This window comes from Bos mutus, chromosome 20 (assembly GCF_027580195.1).
Source record: "Bos mutus isolate GX-2022 chromosome 20, NWIPB_WYAK_1.1, whole genome shotgun sequence".
NCBI classification, from domain to species: domain Eukaryota; kingdom Metazoa; phylum Chordata; class Mammalia; order Artiodactyla; family Bovidae; genus Bos; species Bos mutus.
This window is the reverse complement of record NC_091636.1, coordinates 71,550,436-71,563,682: the sequence shown is the minus strand read 5'-3', so window position 1 is coordinate 71,563,682 and position 13,247 is coordinate 71,550,436. Positions and strand designations below refer to the sequence as shown.

The 13,247-nt window shown below is 57.3% G+C and overlaps 1 protein-coding gene across 1 annotated transcript in view; it reads left to right on the top strand.

The window, feature by feature from the left end:
* The first annotated feature begins 241 nt into the window (after positions 1 to 241).
* AHRR (aryl hydrocarbon receptor repressor) overlaps positions 242 to 13,247 on the top strand; it is a 76,711-nt gene continuing 63,705 nt past the window's right edge. The window contains 2 exon segments of the mRNA XM_005894658.2: positions 242 to 303; positions 8,426 to 8,607. Of these exon segments, the coding sequence (XP_005894720.2) occupies positions 242 to 303; positions 8,426 to 8,607 (244 nt within the window).

Sequence of the window (13,247 nt, the reverse complement as noted above, 5' to 3'; positions counted from 1 at the left end):
TGCTCGGGCCACCCTGGGGGCCCAGGGGCTGTGTGTGGAGAAGGGGCGTGGCAGGAGCCAGCTCCCACGTTCAGGGCCTGGGCCTGGGGGCCATGGTTCACACCCGGGGCATCATGCCCTCGCGTGCCTCATTGTGAGGGGGCACGCCCCGCCCGCTGCCTTGGGGTTTGGGGCAATGTGTGGACACCGGCTCCGTTCACATGACCGACTTGATGCTCCCTCTCTTTTAGGGCCCGAGACGATGATCCCACCGGGGGAGTGCCTGTACGCCGGGAGAAAACGCAGGAAGCCCGTTCAGAAACAGTAAAGTATCATGTCTTTGCTGATGCCTACTGACGGAGGGGAGGCCTTGTGCTTTCATTGGAAAAAGTGAATTTTAGGAAGAAAGCGAGTGAGGCAAGGGTTCTGTCAGGCCTTCCTGAGGGCCAGGCACCCTCAGGACATTGGGGTCTTGGCTGCCGGGCTTGGGGGCAGGACCCTGGGCTGCCTTCCCAGCCCTGATTGCAGCTTAGGTCCGGCCAAGGGGTACCCCCCTTCCGGGGTGAGACTGTTTCCGGCTGGATACACCCCAGTGCCCCAGGGCTTAACCCCAAGTGAAAGGAGACTGGGGCTCATCCTCCAAGCCTCCAGGAGGCTGAGTTGAGGGGTACCCCAGGCGCAACCCCACCAGCCCCGTCTATGGCTGCCCAGTGCAGCTCGGGGCCACCATGAGGGCACCCTGCAGTCATGTCTGTGTGGGCATTGGGTTTCTGTGACCCAGGCCACCCTCCGGCCCCTGGGGGCTGTAGGACCCGTGAGAGGTTGACAGGAATGGGGGCCCCTCCAGCCCCAAGGACGGGCTGCAAGACTGGTGAGGCTGGACTTTGGAAAGTGGCTGTCACCTAAGTCAGCTGTGTGGCTTCTGTGACCTTGGGATGGGGCTGGGGGCAAGTGTGCAGCCTAGTCTGCGGGAGGCGGGGGGACAGCAGAGTTGTATACCCAGGGAGAGGTGGGGCAACGTCCTCAGCTCCTCTGCTCTGGTGAGAACACTTGTCTCCTTAGATAGGGAAAGAAAGGACCTGGAGACACAGCTGTGTGCCCTGGGATCCGGGGGCAGGGGTGTGTCCACCAGGACCCAGGGGCCATGTCCACACCTGGGGTCTGAGAGCAGTAACGCACAAACCAGCCAAAACAGTGTTTATCGGGGCAGCTCCCTGCCTCTGTGCACGAGGGGCTGGCCGTGTTTGCACACCTGGCAGTGTGCCTGTGACGTTGTTCCTCGAGGGTTCCTTGTCCAGCAGTTCAGGATGCACCGTGGTGTGTTGGCCCCAGCCCTCTGCCAGCGCCTGCTCAGGCCATCTCACTGGTGTCTGCTGTGACTTTGGGCCTTGTGTTGCGCTCTCACCCGTCTTTGCAGAGGCGGCGGCTCTGGCCACGCGCTGGCCTTTCCTCGTGGACCGAGCAAGCTCGTTGAATGTTCACGGTGGGAGTGGTGGACGCCTCGGCTTTGACTCAGAGCCCGCTCTGCAGCCCCTGCTTGGCCGCGCCTGTGTCACCCTCGTGGACTTGGGGGCGTGGGTCAGTGATGCAGACGGAGAGGTGTGCCCCGCTGTGCTGTGAGCAGTGAGTTTCCTGCTGAGCTGGGGGAGCTGGTGCCTCAGCCAGGATCAGTAGCCAGCAGCAAGCTATCAGCTTGCAAGCAGGTGAATCAAGGCCAGACCCAACAGGCACGCGTGTTCCTACAAGTGGCGTCGCTCAGGCCAGGAGTGTGGCGTTTGTGACCTCACAGGTGTCACCGTACTGGCCGGCACTAGAACCGAGTCCCGCCGGGTGCACGGTGCTCCTTGGGCTTTGGGGAATGTGGGTGCTTTTCTCAGACTCGAGCCTGGCAGACACGCTGTCTCCTTTTCTGTGACTGTCTGTGTTGACAGCTTTCGCTCACTTTTCTATCGGATTGTTTATGTTTTTGTGCTTTGTGATTTGTGAGGGCTTTTTGTACACTGGGGATACAGGTTCCTGAACGTGTTTCACATACTTTCTGTCAGTTTTTATTTTACTTGTGGTATTCTTTGCCATGCAAAAAGCACTTAATTTTCATGTAGTTGAGTTTATTAATCTTTTCCTCTGTGGCTAATTTTATGTCACATTTAGAAAGGTCTTCCCTGCGTCAAGTTTAGGAGAATTTTCCTAGAAGATCTTGAATATGCATTTAGAAGTTCTGAGCCCTTGGAGTCTTTCCTGGTGAAAGGTGTGTGTTCTGAGTCTGTTTCTTCTGCCCTGTGGCTGCTGGTTGCTCCCAGGATTTCTGTTGGATGAGAAGAGTTCTCCTCACCGGTTTGTCATGGTATTAGGTGTTTAGATCTGTGGTTTCAGGGACAGTGAAGGACACCTGAACACACGCACTCAGCTGTGCCTGTGGACATGGCCCTGCCGGCCTGTCTGGGCACCAGCGTCTGTGGGTTGCAAAGGCTGGGGAGGCTGCTGGGGTGTGTACCTGGTGCCTGGGCCAAAGCCCTTGGGCTCTCCTGGGAGTGAGTGTGAGTCCCACGTGCCAGCTGCAGTCCTGCCCCCTCGCCAAGGCTGTGGGCTGTGGGTGGGCAAAGAAAGTCTGGAGCCTGCCAATGGACTGCAAGGTGGAACCTGCTAGAAGCCCGGGTAACAACGTGCTCCCCCGAGGCCCAGGGTGGGCCCACACCAGAGCAAGCAGGGCGGGCTGCAGGGTCCCCACCCCCCACCCCCCGCCGTGAGGGGTGACCGGCCGCCCCCGCCCTCCCTGTCGGGGGTGACCGTGTCCCCGCCCCTTGCCGCGAGGGGTGACCAGACCCCCACCCCCGCCGTAAGGGGTGACCGTGTCCCTGCCCCCATCACGAGGGGTGACCGGCCCCTTCCCCCCCGCCGTGGGGGGTGACCGTGTCCCCGCCCCTTGCCACGAGGGGTGACCGGCCCCTTCCACCCCCACCGTGGGGGGTGACCGTGTCCCCGCCCCCCACCGTGGGGGGTGACCGTGTCCCCGCCCCTGGCCACGAGGGGTGACCGGCCCCTTCCCCCGCCGCCGTGGGGGGTGACTGTGGTAGTGGTGGTCCCGTGCTCTGGGGGCAGCACCTTGCGCTCTGAGCTCAGAGCTGTGTGAGCTGCGGGGCTCCCCCTCATCTCCACTTCTGTCTTCGTATGACTGGCTGTGACCAGAGTGCCCTGGGCTGAGAGCACTCGCTGCACACGGTCTGATCCATGTGGGGACACGAGCAGCTTGAGAAGGCCCTCCTGAAACTGAGGTTAGCGGCTCTGAGGCTCCTTGTGCCTGCCCCTCCTCCTGCGGCCTCACAGGCACCTTGCCTGCACCCCCGTCCTGCAGGCTGGTCTGCACTTCCTGGGACTTTCCACAAAGGGGACCTTCTCCGAGTGGGGTCTTCAGTCCCCTGTGGTGATGAAGTAGCTTCCTGCGCGACTTGTGTGCCATCGTGCGGGTGAGCCACGTGTGGTTACTCATCTCAGGTGACAGTCGGGGGGTCCCAGGTTGGGGTGTCACTGGCAAAGCTGCTGTGAACGCTTATGTTTGAGTCTTCAGGTGTGTGCCTTCATTTCTCTTGGGTGGGATTGTGGGTCCGTGTGCAGTCGAGAAGGGCTCAGCTTTCTGAGAATCCGCCAGACAGACGGTTTTCTGAGCAGCTTCGCTGTCCACGCTGCTGGTGGCGGGGCGCGGGGCTCGTCTGCCTCCTCAGAGCACCTGGGTGTCCGTCCTGGTCTCAGCTCCCCGACGGGCCGTGGTGGAGGCTCACCGTGGCTTTGCATTGCATTTCTCCAGTGAGGAACGGTGCTCGTGGCCTTTCCTGTGCTTACCTGCTGTCCACAGAGCTCCTCTGGTAAAGAGTTCGTCTGTCTTCTTATTGGGCTTTTTGTCTTCTTGTTGAATTATGAAACTTCTTTACTATTCTGGATATAGGCTCTTGTGAATATTTTTAGCCAATCAATCTATGGCTCCCCTTTTAATTTTCTTGATGGTGACTTTCAAAAGTCATTTTAAATTCTTTGAGAAAGATCAATTTATCATTTTTTTCTTTCACAGTATTTTTAGTGTGTGCCCTGAGAGTCCCCAGGACTCCTTCCAGGGTCTCCAAGATTTTCTAACATATTTTCTTGTAAAGTTTTATGGTACATTTTAGATTTAGGCCTACAGTCTGTTTTGATCTAATTTCTGGTACTGTGTGAGGTAAGGGTTGATGTTTGCTTGTTTTCTTGGCTGTCCAGTTGATTAGCACCATTTGTTGAAAAGAGTTTCTTTTCCTGTTGAATCCGTTAGCGTCTTTGTCAAGTGAATTGACCGAAAGCATGTGGCTCTGTTTCTGGACCCTCTCTTCTGTTCCATTCATCTTTTTCCATCTTTGTCTGAAACCAAACCGAAATGAAACACTTAACTCCGAGAGGATTATGGTCAGTCAGGTGAGTCCTCCAACCCTGCCCTCTGACTGACGATCCCCTGCACGTCCACGTAAAGTCTAGACTGCTTGTCGTTTCTGCAAAAAGTCCTGTTGGGATTTCCGTCGAGGCCCCGTCGAGTCCACAGGTCAGTTTGGGGGTAACACCATCTGAACAGTACCCAGCCTCACTGGCTGAATTTCCATTGTTTGTGTCTCTTTGCTCGGCGCTGTTTAGGTGTCGGGTGTCTCCTGTTGGACTTGTCCCGGGTGTTTTAGGTTTCTGGGCCCCTCACCTCCTCCCGAGTCTCCACCCTGCAGAACTGGGGCTTCCCACCGTGGCTCTGGGCCCAAACCCGAGGTCAGCTCAGAGGGCCTTGTCCCTCCAGTGGCCCCCTCACCCACCTGGTGGGGGCGAGGGTCTCTGCCCTGGCCCCTGGAACCAAAGCCTGGGGAGGCATGTTGGGCTGGCTTTGAGGGGCAGCCGGGCGCTTGGTTTGAGAAAGCTGGAAGGAGTAGGGCCTTCCCAACACCCGTACCTTCAGTCAGGAGTGTCCCCCGGTGCCCCGCGGGGTAGGGGTGGGGACAGTCACTGCTCAGTCCATCCCAGGTGTGGCTGGGGGCCTGCTCCCCACAGGTCTGCCCCATTGAGGTCTCTGCCCTCCTCTGGCCCCTGTACCTGCCCTCGGCACTGCTCTGCTTTCTGGGGAGGCTTTGAGTTCTCTCACTTCTGGGCGGGGCTCCCCTCTGGGTGGCAAGTCCAGTCTACACGAGGCTGCTCCGTCTCCCCACATTTCCTGGCTCTGCATTTTGTTAGCAGATGACCAACGTTGGTGTAGGCACCTCATTAAGGAAGAAATAAGAAAAGAAACTGAAGAAAGTGACAAGATAACCAGAGAATGGGAGAAAATGTGTGTATCTGTTAAGGATCTAGTATCCCGAATATATAAAGATTTCCTACAACTCAAGAGCAAACAACCCAATTTAAAAATGGGCAAAAGGCTCAAGTAGACATTTCTCCAAAGACATACAGAGATGGCCAACAAGCACATGAGAAGATGCCCAACATTGTTGGCCATTCATTCATTAAGTTAGTTCAGTCACTCAGTCGTGTCCAACTCTTTGTGACCCCATGGACTGCTGCACGCCAGGCCTCTCTGTCCATCACCAACTCCCAGAGCTTGTTCAAACTCAGGCCCATTGAGTCGGTGACGCCATCCAACCATCTCATCCTCTGTCATCCCCTTCTCCTCCCGCCTTCAATCTTTCCCAGCATCAGGGTCTTTTCAAATGAGTTAGTTCTTCCCATCAGGTGGCCAAAGTATTGGAGTTTCAGCTTCAGCCTCAGTCCTTCCAATGAATATTCAGGACTGATTTCCTTTAGGATTGACTGATTTGATCTCCTTGCAGTCCAAGGGACTCTTAAATCTTCTCCAACACCACAGTTCAAGTACAGTTGTTCTTTGGTGCTCAGTTTTCTTTATGATCCGACTCTCACATCCATACGTGACTACTGGAGAAACCATAGCCTTGACTAGACGGACCTTTGTTGGCAAAGTAATGTCTCTGCTTTTTAATATGCAGTGATTTTGGAGCCGAAAAAAATAGTCAGCCACTGTTTCTATTGTTCCCCCATCTATTTGCCATGAAGTGATGGGACCAGATGCCATGATCTTAGTTTTCTGAATGTTGAGTTTTAAGTCAGCTCTTTCAGTCCCCTCTTTCACTTTCATCAAAAGGCTCTTCAGTTTCTCTTCACTTTCTGCCGTAAGGGTGGTGTCATCTGCCTATCTGAGGTTATTGATCTCTCTCCTGGCAATCTTGATTCCAGCTTGTGCTTTATCCAGCCCAGCATTAAGCATGATGTACTCTGCATGTAAGTTAAATAAGCAGGGTGACAACATACAGCCTTGACATACTCCTTTCCCAATTTGGAACCAATCTGTTGTTCCATGTCCGGTCCTAACTGTTGCTTCTTGACCCGCATACAGATTTCTTAGGAGGCAGATAAGATGGTCTGATATTCCCATCTCTCAAAGAATTTCCCACAGTGTGTTGTGATCCATACAATCAAAGGCTTTAGCGTAGTCCATGAAACAGAAGTAGATGTTTTTCTGGAACTCTCTTGCCTCTTCTATGATCCAGCAGATGTTGGCAATTTGATCTCTGGTTCCTCTGCCTTTTCTAAACCCAGCTTGTACACTTGAAAGTTCTCGGTTCACATACTGTTGAGGCCTGGCTTGGAGGATTTTGAGCATGACCTTGGTGGCGTGTGAAATCAGCGCAATTGTGCAGGTAGTTTGGACATTCTTTGGCTTTGCCCTTCTTTGGAACTGGAATGAAACTGACCTTTTCCAGTCCTGTGGCCACCGCTGAGTTTTCCAAAGTTGCTGGCATTTTGAGTGCAGCACTTTAACAGCATCATCTTTTAGGATTTGAAATAGCTAAGCTGGAATTCCATCACCTCCATTAGCTTTGCTCATGGTGATGCTTCCCAAGGCCCACTTGTCTTCACACTCCAGGGTGTCTGGCTCTAGGTGAGTGATCACACTGTTACACCATCACACAGATGGGAATGTTATTTTAAAAAGGACAATAGCAAGTGTTGGTGAGGCTGTGAAGTATGGCTGGTGTGGAAGACAGTCTGGCAACTCCTCAAAAAGTTAAACATAGAATCGCAGGGCCATGGAACATGACTCAGCCCTGAGAAGTAGTGACACTCCGCACAGGCTGCCTGATGGAAGAAGCTTGACTGTGTGATGGTCAGTGAAGGATGCCGGGTGTGAGAAGTCTGACTCCATTTACAGAAATGTTTGAACGAGCAAATCCAGAAAGACAGACACCGGCTGTGGCCGCTGGGGCCTGAGAGATGAGAGAAGCCGCTTGGCAGGAGTGTTACTTGGGGGTGAAGAGATGTTTTGGAGCTTGGTGGAGGTCGACAGCTCTGTGCATGTCCTAAATGCCAGCACGCTTTCACTTGAAAGCGGCTTTATGTTACATGAATTACAGCTCAGTCAAGAGAAAGAAGCAGCCGAGGTGGAGCTTCTGCTCTTGTGTGGTTTTGTCTGGTCTTGGCCCCCACGGCCCCATGGGGTGTGCGGGGTGCCTGGGGGTTTCTGACCCAAAGGACTGTGTGGGACAGGTTTCCACGTTCTTACAAGTGAGTGCATGGTAGAAAAACAGGACCTTCTGGACCCAGGAGCCCAGAGCCCCTGAAGGCAGCCCCCGACCTGGGGAGCGCGGACCCAGGGGAGGCGGCCCCTGCCCGACTGGCCTGGCCTCGCTTTCTAGGAAGGAGGTTAAGGAGACACTTCTGCACGGAGGGGGCAGGGCTGAGGGTGGGTGAGAGGGCCCGTGAGGGCAGCTGTGGCGGGCAGGACGTTCAGGTAGGGCCGCTCCCTCAGAGGGAGGGAGGTGGTGGGGCCCTGGCCTCCCCTTCCTGAGTAGAGGGGTGGGGAGGGGGCACCATGGTGCCCAGGCCGCCTTGCTCACCTTGGCCTTATTAGCACCTTCCTGCCCTGCTGAGCAGGGGGACACAGGCCCAGAGGGGCCACGCAGGCCTAGAGGGCAGGGCCCAGTGGAGCTCCCGAGAGAGCTAAGCAGTGTGCCCAGGGCTGGTGCCCACTGCTACCTTGGCAGGTGTGGTCACAGAGAGGCCACACGGCCCTCCTGCTGGCTCTTCCCTGTCTCTGGGCCTCCCTCCAGAGCTGCGACAGTGGCCAGCGTGGTTGGTGTTGCCGGTGTGGCCGATGTAGCTGGCATGGCCTCTGTGCCCAGTGTGGCCTCCGTGACTGGTGTAGCTGATGTGGCCAGCATGGCCTCTGTGGCTGGCGTGGCCTCTGTGGCTGGTGTAGCCGATTTGGCCAGCATGGCCGCAGTCTAGCTTGTGCATCTCCGGGAACCAGTGCCTTTTCATCCCGTGAGGCACGTGTTTGCCGGCAGCTGCCTTTGGAGCCGAGTGCTCCTCCTGAGGTCACTGCCTGGGACACTTTCCGCCTGGGAGTCCCAGCCTGACTGTGGTCTTCCCCTCATAGGAGGCCTGCCGTGGGCGCTGAGAAGTCGAACCCTTCCAAGCGGCACCGGGACCGCCTCAATGCCGAGCTGGACCACCTGGCCAGCCTGCTGCCGCTGCCGCCCGACATCATCTCTAAGCTCGACAAGCTTTCTGTCCTGCGTCTCAGCGTCAGCTATCTCAGGGTGAAAAGCTTCTTCCAAGGTAGGACCCTCACCTCTGTCCCCTGGGCCTCACCTGGGCCCACCTGGCTTCCCCGGGATGGGCCTGTTTTCACTCCTTGTCTGGAACCCTTTAGAGGCAGAGAGCAGCTCTGGTGGGGAGGGTGGGCCGGCCCGCCCTGTTTGGCTCGCCTGCCCAGCCCTGGGGATGCTGTGCTGGGTCGGTGCAGGGCAGCTGATGTGTCCGTCGGGCCCTTGCAGTGCACTGGGTACTTGCTTATGTCCAGTGCCCCCGGCCAAGCCTTACTCCTCGCGTGGCCTGGCTGAGCTCTTGGGAAAATAATGTGGTTATCCCCGGCCTGCTTCAGCAGCCCAGACCGCGGCCATCAGCCCTCAGCCAAGTCTGAACTTCTTACAAAACTGTGCATTTATTCTGTGTCTTTGGGCAGAGGTAAGACGAGTGTTTCCAGGGGGCACGTGTGGACACCAGGGGGTGGTGGACGGCAGCCGACTGCCCGCTCACGCTCTGCTCAGGGCTCTGGGAGTCAACGCGTGCACAGCCTCCTGAGACTGAAACCCGCCTAGGGCTGTGGTTAGGAGGGCCGGCCGCTGAGGCTGCGGCCCGGAACCACGGGACCCGGGCCTGTGCAGCGCCGGCCCCGCCGCAGGGCTACGGATGTGCGTGCGTCCGACGTGCCTGAGGTGTGGCAGCCACTGTGCCTTGCTGGCTTTCTCGGCCTGGGCGGGCATATTTCCTGCGGACTCAGGCTGCTTTCAACCCCGACGCCCCCAGGGACTCGCTCGCCGTGCCCTCCAGCTGGGCCAGCGCCGACTAGCCTGGCACAGGGCCTGCCCGGCCCTCCCTTTGTCTCCAGGAGCGGGAACCCCAGTCGTCCTGCTGAGGCTGGCCCTGGGAGCCCCCTCTGTGTGAGGACCCTGACGGGTCTGGGTCCCACTCCCGGGGTCCCGTGGCCCCTCCCCTGTGTCCGGCTCTGCTCTGGGGCTGGACCCGTGCTGGGGGCACACACGGCACACTGTGTGGGGCTGGCCCCGGTGAGCCGAGCTGTCTCGCGTGGAAAGGCACCTCTGTCCCCGGGGGAGGCTGAGTGCTCAGAGCTGTGTCTGCTGACCCAGGCTTGGTTTTGGGGGCGGGGAGGTCCTTGCTCCTTGTGACGCCCACCTGTGTCCACCACCACCCCCGACCCCGGCGCATGGGCTCGTGGACATCATAGGATGGGGACATAGGCAGAGTTTTGACAGCTTGGCCTGGGATTCACCCAGCACCAGCCCAGGTTCATCCCCCAGTAAATCACCCAGACCCCCTGGCCCCCCATGGCTGGAGGCACAAGCTTAGGAGGCATTTTTGGAAAAGTAGGCTTGGAGGGCAGCAGAGAATGGTGGCTGCCATGGGGACAGGAATTCGGGGGGTCACCAGGAGAATTGTGCAGGCTGGAGGGCTTCCAGGAGGAGGCGAGGGGGCGGTGTGGTGTGCAGGCCACCTCTATGCTGCCCTTGCTACTGCAGTCCTGCACTGAGAAGGCCCCGCCCTCCCCAGCTGTGGTCTGGGCCCCTCCCCCAGCACCTGGCGCCCTGCCCTGCTGGTCCCCCTCCCTGCGGTCAGCCCCGAGGCCCCTGCGGATTCCCAGGTCTACACCTCTTGCAACCGCCAGGAGTCCTGCCTTCTCTTGCGTGTCCCACTGGCCCACTTGCAGAACTGGGCCTGAATTCAGTCTGAGTCCCTCCCATGCCCACAATCTCCTGTCCCTCCTTTAAGCACCTGTATTTCCTTGGATCTCGGGTATGGTTGCCCGGGACTGTGACGGGCCCAGGAAAATGGGGAAATTCGAGCATTATGTGGCTCTTTGTGTGAAGTGGGTGGCCACTTTCCCAGCTCCTCTATTCCAAGCAGAAGCTGAAAGCGACAGGTCTACAGGGTTCACATGACGTGTGTGCATGCTAAGTCACTTCACTCGTGTCCAACTCTTTGTGACCCTTTGGACTGTTAGTCCACAAGGCTCCTCTGTCCATGGGATTCTCCAGGCAAGAATACTGGAGTGGGTTGCCATGCCCTCCTCCAGGGGATCTTCCAACCCAAGGATCGACCCACATCTCCTGTGGCTCCTGCATTGCAGGCCGATTCCTTACTGCTGAGCCCCTGGGGAAGCCTTCCAGTGACACTACTTCTAAATTAAACATCAGTACCTCCAGCTGCTGGGACCTGCGGCATGGGGCCCAGGGCATGTGATTCCTAGTCACCGTGGACTCCATGGTTTCTGGATGCTGAATTCTCTGGGGCTTCGGGAGACCAGGGGCTGCGGCCAGCTTTCTGCTTTGGGGTCAGGCCTTCAGGCATCTCTCAGCCCCTCCTGAGTGCCTCCTGGGGAGGGCTCCGTCCCCAGGGCCCTGGTGGGGGCACTGCAGACCCGGCCAAGCCCCCACTGGGGCTGACGCACAGACTCGCTAAAGCTTTTCTGTCCCATCCAAGTACTAACCATGCCCGATCCTGCTCAGCTTCTGAGTCAGAACAGATTGGCCACGTTCAGGGTGGTATGGCTGTAGATAAGCCTTTGTCCCTAAGAGGCGGTTACAGAAGTTCTGTTTTACTATCCAGGTTTCTAAGTCTTACTGAAAATGCATCAGGTCTTTAGGTAGGAAAAATGCAAATGTGTGAAACAGCAAAAGCAGTCATTCAGCACTGGTGTGGTCTTGGTGTGGAGTCCAGGGCCCTTGTCTTGGAGCCACAGGCCCTGCTGGTGCTGCCGGTTCTCCAGCCCCATCTGTGCTCACAAAGGAGAGAGCTCCGTGAAGGGATGACAGGCCCTCTCCGAAGGCCTTGGGATGCTGGGGCCTCACGGGCCCATCTTCAGAAACTCTCAGACCCCGATTCCCAGGGCTTGGTCTCCATCCCCACTGCGGGGTCTCCATCCTCCACTGCGGGGCCTCCATCCTCCACTGCGGGACCTCCATCCCCACTGCGGGGTCTCCATCCCCCACTGCGGGGTCTCCATCCCCACTGCGGGGCCTCCATCCCCACTGTGGAGTCTCCATCCTCCACTGCGGGGCCTCCATCCCCACTGCGGGGTCTCCATCCCCACTGTGGGGCCTCCATCCCCCACTGTGGGGTCTCCATCCTCCACTGTGGGGCCTCCATCCCCACTGTGGGGTCTCTATCTCCATTGTGGGGTCTCCATTCCCTTTCTGGGGTCTCCACCCCCCATTCCAGGGACCCCATCCCTGTCCCCGGGGTTCCCCATGCCCAGGGATTCCTCAGTGACCCATGTGGACAGCTGGGCCAGGTTTGGGGCTGCTCAGTAGGGGTTTTCTGTTCACCTTCCTCCCACAGAGGCTTCCATCTGCCTTTGGGACACTGAAAGCGGACTGGTCACTCCCTCTCTGGTCACTTCCTCGGGTACAGCTGTGTCCAGCCAGGCCAGGGTTGGTGGCCTTGGAAAGGCTTCGATTCTGTTGTTTCCAGGAGTTCAGGCATCGGCCAGGTGTCTGCCTGAATGCATGGTCCCTCTAAACCAGGAGCAGAGTCCTCCTCCCACACTGAGTCTGATCCCTTTTGCCCTGAGGCAGGGGGATGCCCCATCAGGTCTGCGGAGCCCGCACGCTGCCAGTGGGCGGCCCTGCTGGTCACAGCTGGGGGAGATAATGAACTTGACTTCTGTATCACCCTTTTCTCCCAAGGATTCCCAAGTTGTGATCTTCCTCAAGCTTTACATTTTAGGGGAAATTCTAAACATTTTCCTGAATTCATTCCCTCTGCATAGTTAGAAAAAAGTCGAGCTTAAAAATTGGATCTTAATCTCTGCTTCCTGACTCAGAAATGGATAATTTCATTAAAGCTTCCATAAAAAGTCACCTTTGGGAAGGACATGAACTGGAAAGTTCCAGCCTCCAAGAGTAATAACGGCCTGCAAATTTGCTTGTAGTGTCATGTTTGTGTCAACTTTCATGAATTTTTAAAAGGCAGTGAGCTTATTTAATTACTTAACTTGGTTCTGCGTAGACTGAGGGCTGGTACTTCTTAGTTATAAACCCTTTGCTTGTACCAAAGAGAGGGATTTTCCACTCTTGCAAGTTTCACTGTTTGCAAGAGGGGAAACTGGGAGCTGATCACAGAAAAGGGAGGAAGGGTGGGTGGAGAACATGAAGGACCCTGAGGGAGCGGGAGCCAGGTTCTCTCCAGGACGTGTGGCCCAGGACGTGAGGTCCCAGCTGCCCAGGCACCCCCTTCTAAGGCCCAGCACTCAGCACTGTGGCATTGACCTGGGCAGGAGACTCTCTGGACCTGGGCTTCAAGGGCCTAGAATGGGGACCAGTGTGCAGATGACCGAGGACCCCAGTCACCCTAGCCTGGCAGGTGGCAAGACCAAGGACCCCCGTCACCCTAGCCTGGCAGGTGGCAAGACCAAGGACCCCCGTCACCCTAGCCTGGCAGGTGGCAAGACCAAGGACCCCCGTCACCCTAGCCTGGCAGGTGGCAAGACCAAGGACCCCCGTCACCCTAGCCTGGCAGGTGGCAAGACCAAGGACCCCCGTCACCCTAGCCTGGCAGGTGGCAAGACCAAGGACCCCCGTCACCCTAGCCTGGCAGGTGGCAAGACCAAGGACCCCCAGTCATCCTAGCCTGGCAGGTGGTAAGACCAAGGACCCCCAGTCATCCTAGCCTGGCCGGTG